Source organism: Primulina huaijiensis, unplaced genomic scaffold (assembly GCF_012295235.1).
Source record: "Primulina huaijiensis isolate GDHJ02 unplaced genomic scaffold, ASM1229523v2 scaffold207830, whole genome shotgun sequence".
In the NCBI taxonomy this organism is placed as follows: domain Eukaryota; kingdom Viridiplantae; phylum Streptophyta; class Magnoliopsida; order Lamiales; family Gesneriaceae; genus Primulina; species Primulina huaijiensis.
Window position 1 is genome coordinate 38 of NW_027355021.1, and position 3,931 is coordinate 3,968.

General features: G+C 35.1%; 1 protein-coding gene across 1 annotated transcript; it reads left to right on the forward strand.

Annotated features, from left to right (window-relative positions):
* Positions 1–314: 314 nt before the first annotated feature.
* On the forward strand, positions 315–3,925 carry LOC140966736 (sugar transporter ERD6-like 6; the record flags this gene model as incomplete). Its single annotated transcript, XM_073426988.1, has 14 exons — positions 315–868; positions 1,585–1,647; positions 1,743–1,832; positions 1,910–1,969; positions 2,057–2,122; positions 2,214–2,279; positions 2,362–2,437; positions 2,566–2,630; positions 2,699–2,791; positions 2,939–3,019; positions 3,122–3,206; positions 3,529–3,575; positions 3,690–3,752; positions 3,836–3,925. Coding segments are annotated over exons 1-14 (1,140 nt in total), but the record flags the coding sequence as incomplete, so codon positions are not given.
* Positions 3,926–3,931: the final 6 nt, after the last annotated feature.

Here is a 3,931-nt window from a genome sequence, read left to right on the forward strand (position 1 = left end):
ATGAATTACATGACCAAATATATAGTCCAGTTTTCGTATTTAGTATTGTTTGATATACTCTTTTATCAATCTACCTTTATTTGATTTATTTTTTAGTTATTATTATATTTTATTTAATTTAATTAGTAAATTTTTCATTAAATAAAATATAAAAATGAATTTTTTTTATAAAATTTATTTTTTTAATAATTTTTTTAATCAATATGAAAACGCAAGTCTAAATAAATATATTTGACAGAACATCTATTTTCAACTTTAAAAACGAAATCTATTTCCGGATAATTTACATTAAATTTAATGATGATTTAATCGGCCGCCAAACATCCATCCATGTGATGTGCCCATGAATTCCGGCTGTCGTTTCAGTTCTGGATTACACGTAGATTGATTGATATAATCCTGGAAACCATCCAATAAATCTTGAGCACCTGTATAAGCTTTCGCGTTTGCGTTTGATTTTATCAAGCAATAAAAAAATGCACACACGACACTTCTTTTGCGCCAGCACACCAAGAATCCACAACTCCAATTGGGTTTTGGAGAAACTTCAAGATGCCCAGTGTAGTTCGTTTCTTTCTATATATAGTTGGAGTAAAAGCACCAAGAATCAGTTTTTGGAACTGGGTTTTCATTTTCCTGTATCCCACGTGATTTGTATAGGATAAGTGGAAAAATGAGTGGGAGGGATGATGGAGAAGATGGGAGGGGGGACTTGAGGAAGCCATTTTTGCATACTGGGAGTTGGTATAGAATGGGTTCGAGGCAGTCTAGCTTGATGGGCTCTTCTCAGGCGATTAGGGACAATTCCGTCTCTCTGTTGGCTTGTGTCCTGATTGTGGCTTTGGGTCCTATCCAGACTGGTTTCACTGTACTTTGTTCTTTCATTTTCACTAGATAAATCTTCTTGCTTTATCGGCTTTCTTTGAGCTATTGATCTTTGTTATAGGCTTAGAGTAGGCTGTTTCATTCATAGTGATGGATGGGTGATGAAAACTTTGTATTTTAGGAAAATTGCATGTTCAAGTGGAGAGATTTTTGTTGCTGATAATGGTACTTGATTGTGTTCTCTTTTGTAACTGCAAGTCTATAAGCTTGTGGTTGCTGAGGGGTTCTGAATTGGGGTCTTTTATTTGGAAAAAAAATATGCACAAAATTGAGATAAAACAATTCAATCTTCCCCTTTTGCCTTGGCATTTAGAGAATTGGGAAAAAATAACATGTTGAGGTCGATGGAATAGATTACTCAACTTCTGTATGTTTGTGACATTGTGTCTTTAACATTGTCACACCAAGAATGTAGTTCGAAATTTAGTTGTTTTTTTCATGCTAAAAAGGGGGATGTATGAGTAATTCTTAACCAACGCTTATAACTTGTTCAATCATTGGCTCGAATGCCTTAATTGGAACTCGTACAAGAACTTTTTTATGAATCTAGTTCTAATTCCAGTTCCTGTTCTTTGCTGTCAAATATGTGTTTAAGTTAATTTTTTCTTTTTCCTTCTCGTGAACTGGTATGCTATTGGACTCTTAAGTACATGTGTTCATAAGTACTAGCTAATTATTCCTTTCCTTTTTGTTGTCAAGTGTGGTTATTCTTCTCCAACACAGTATGATATCACCAAAGATCTTAAGCTCACTGTCTCACAGGTGAGGAATTATTAAATTTTCTTGTTTTAATTTAAATCGTTTTCTTTTTCCATGATTATACCATCACTTGTTTCTGTTTTTAATTATTGGACCAGTTCTCCTTATTTGGTTCTTTATCGAATGTGGGTGCTATGGTCGGGGCACTAGCTAGCGGTCAAATTTCTGAGCACATAGGACGTAAAGGGGTACATTTTTTTCCCAACAATTATGATGTTTGCATCAAGTGTTTTTGTTTCTTGACATTTTTTCATTGGTATTGCAGTCTCTAATGGTCGCTGCCATACCTAATATCATCGGTTGGCTTACTATATCATTTTCCACGGTGAGTTTTCAGTAATGTAATACCATACTCTTACTTCCGAAAATTGAACTTTTAAATTGCCACCGTTTGTCTTTACTTTTACATCAGGACTTCTCATTTCTGTATATGGGAAGATTGTTGGAAGGATTCGGTGTGGGTATGATCTCTTACACGGTAGATACACAAGCTTTTCACATGTTTATTTATGATGTCAAGTATCTTGTAAACATCAGTCCTGTAATATTCTTCTCTGATTCGATTTTAGGTTCCTGTGTATCTCGTGGAAATAGCGCCTCAAAATCTGAGAGGAGCACTTGGTTCCGTGAACCAGGTCTGATGAGAGTACTCTCATTTTTTCCCCTTGTTGTCACTAACACAAAGTGACTGAATTCTACTTTTGCTATATGATGTAGCTCTGTGTCACAATTGGAGTGTTGCTGGCGTATATACTCGGATTATTTGTTCATTGGAGAGTGCTTGCTGTTCTTGGTAATCCCCTAACACATATTTTATGATCTTTGACGCCTGTTTTTGAAATCAATTTTCATGTTACACTTTCTTTGATTAGTTCGCTACAAGGCTTCCAAAGTAGTGACCGGTATTCTTTTCATTGACAGGAATACTGCCGTGCCTAGTGTTGATACCAGGCCTCTTTTTTATTCCAGAATCTCCTCGCTGGCTGGTGAGTCTTTTGAAAATGTTTTCCAAAGAAAATTCTAGTACTTATATAACTGTCATTTTGAAAATTAGGCTAAAGTGGGGATGACAGAGGATTTTGAAGCTTCTCTGCAAGTTCTTCGAGGATTTGACACCGATATTACACTTGAAGTAAATGAAATAAAGGTGAGATGTTTAAGTTTGTTTTTGTGAGACATACATTATGGATGTGAATACACACCATCATCATTTCTTTTTAACTTATGATAAGATAATTATTTCCTTAGAAAATACGAACTATCAGATTTCATACGACGATTTTTTGTTTGCCAGAGGTCTGTAGCTTCAACAAGCCGAAGAACGGCAATACGTTTCGCAGATCTCAAAATGAGAAAACTTTGGTTACCTCTCATGGTACTTTAAAAGGGTTCTCTGTTTTCTGTGATCATGTTGTGTTACTTCTCATATGCTGAGTCGTTTTTGACCACTTTTTGTGTTCTTTAACATACACTGCAGATAGGAATTGGGTTGCTTATACTTCAACAGCTAACTGGGATGAATGGCATCATCTTCTATTCGGCAACTATTTTTGCATCAGCTGGTGAGTGACTTTTTCTTTGTTGAATAACCTAAAGACGTGAAAATGAGTTTCACTCGGCATATGGCTTCTATGTGTATTTTGCGTTTCGTAAAAGATAAAAGGTTTTTTTCTTTTCACTCATCAGCCTTGTGGATCAGAGCCCACAAGAAATTTTGTATAGATTTTATAGCAATTATTTTGTATCTGTTGTTATTTAGTAAAAACAATTAATCTAACTTGGTAGAGAAACATAATATACAGTGTTGCAAAAAATTCATTATGATTTCTATCATAAATTGATGTGGAATTCAATGGTTTTTACACGGTAGCCTCGATTGAACAGGTGTCTCATCGAGCAATGCTGCAACAGTTGGTGTTGGTGCTATCCAGGTTAAATTTCTATCAATGTAGTTATTGACTTCTTGTATTTTTGTTCTTTCATATTTTATCTATCAGAAAATGCCCGAATGGCTAATTACAAGCATTTCCGATTACTTTTTTCAGGTTATTGCTACTGGAGTTTCTGCATGGTTGGTGGATCGAAGTGGTCGTCGGATTCTACTTTTAGTAAGTTTAGAGAAATATGACCATTTTAAAGGGGTTTATAACTTATCCATATAAAGTACATAAACGGAAGATACTTGTCTCAGGTCTCCTCCTTCGGAATGATCTTCAGTCTTATACTTGCTACGGTTTCGTTCTATCTAAAGGTAGGTAGTTTCTTGCAATCTTTTGTTATTTTGTCG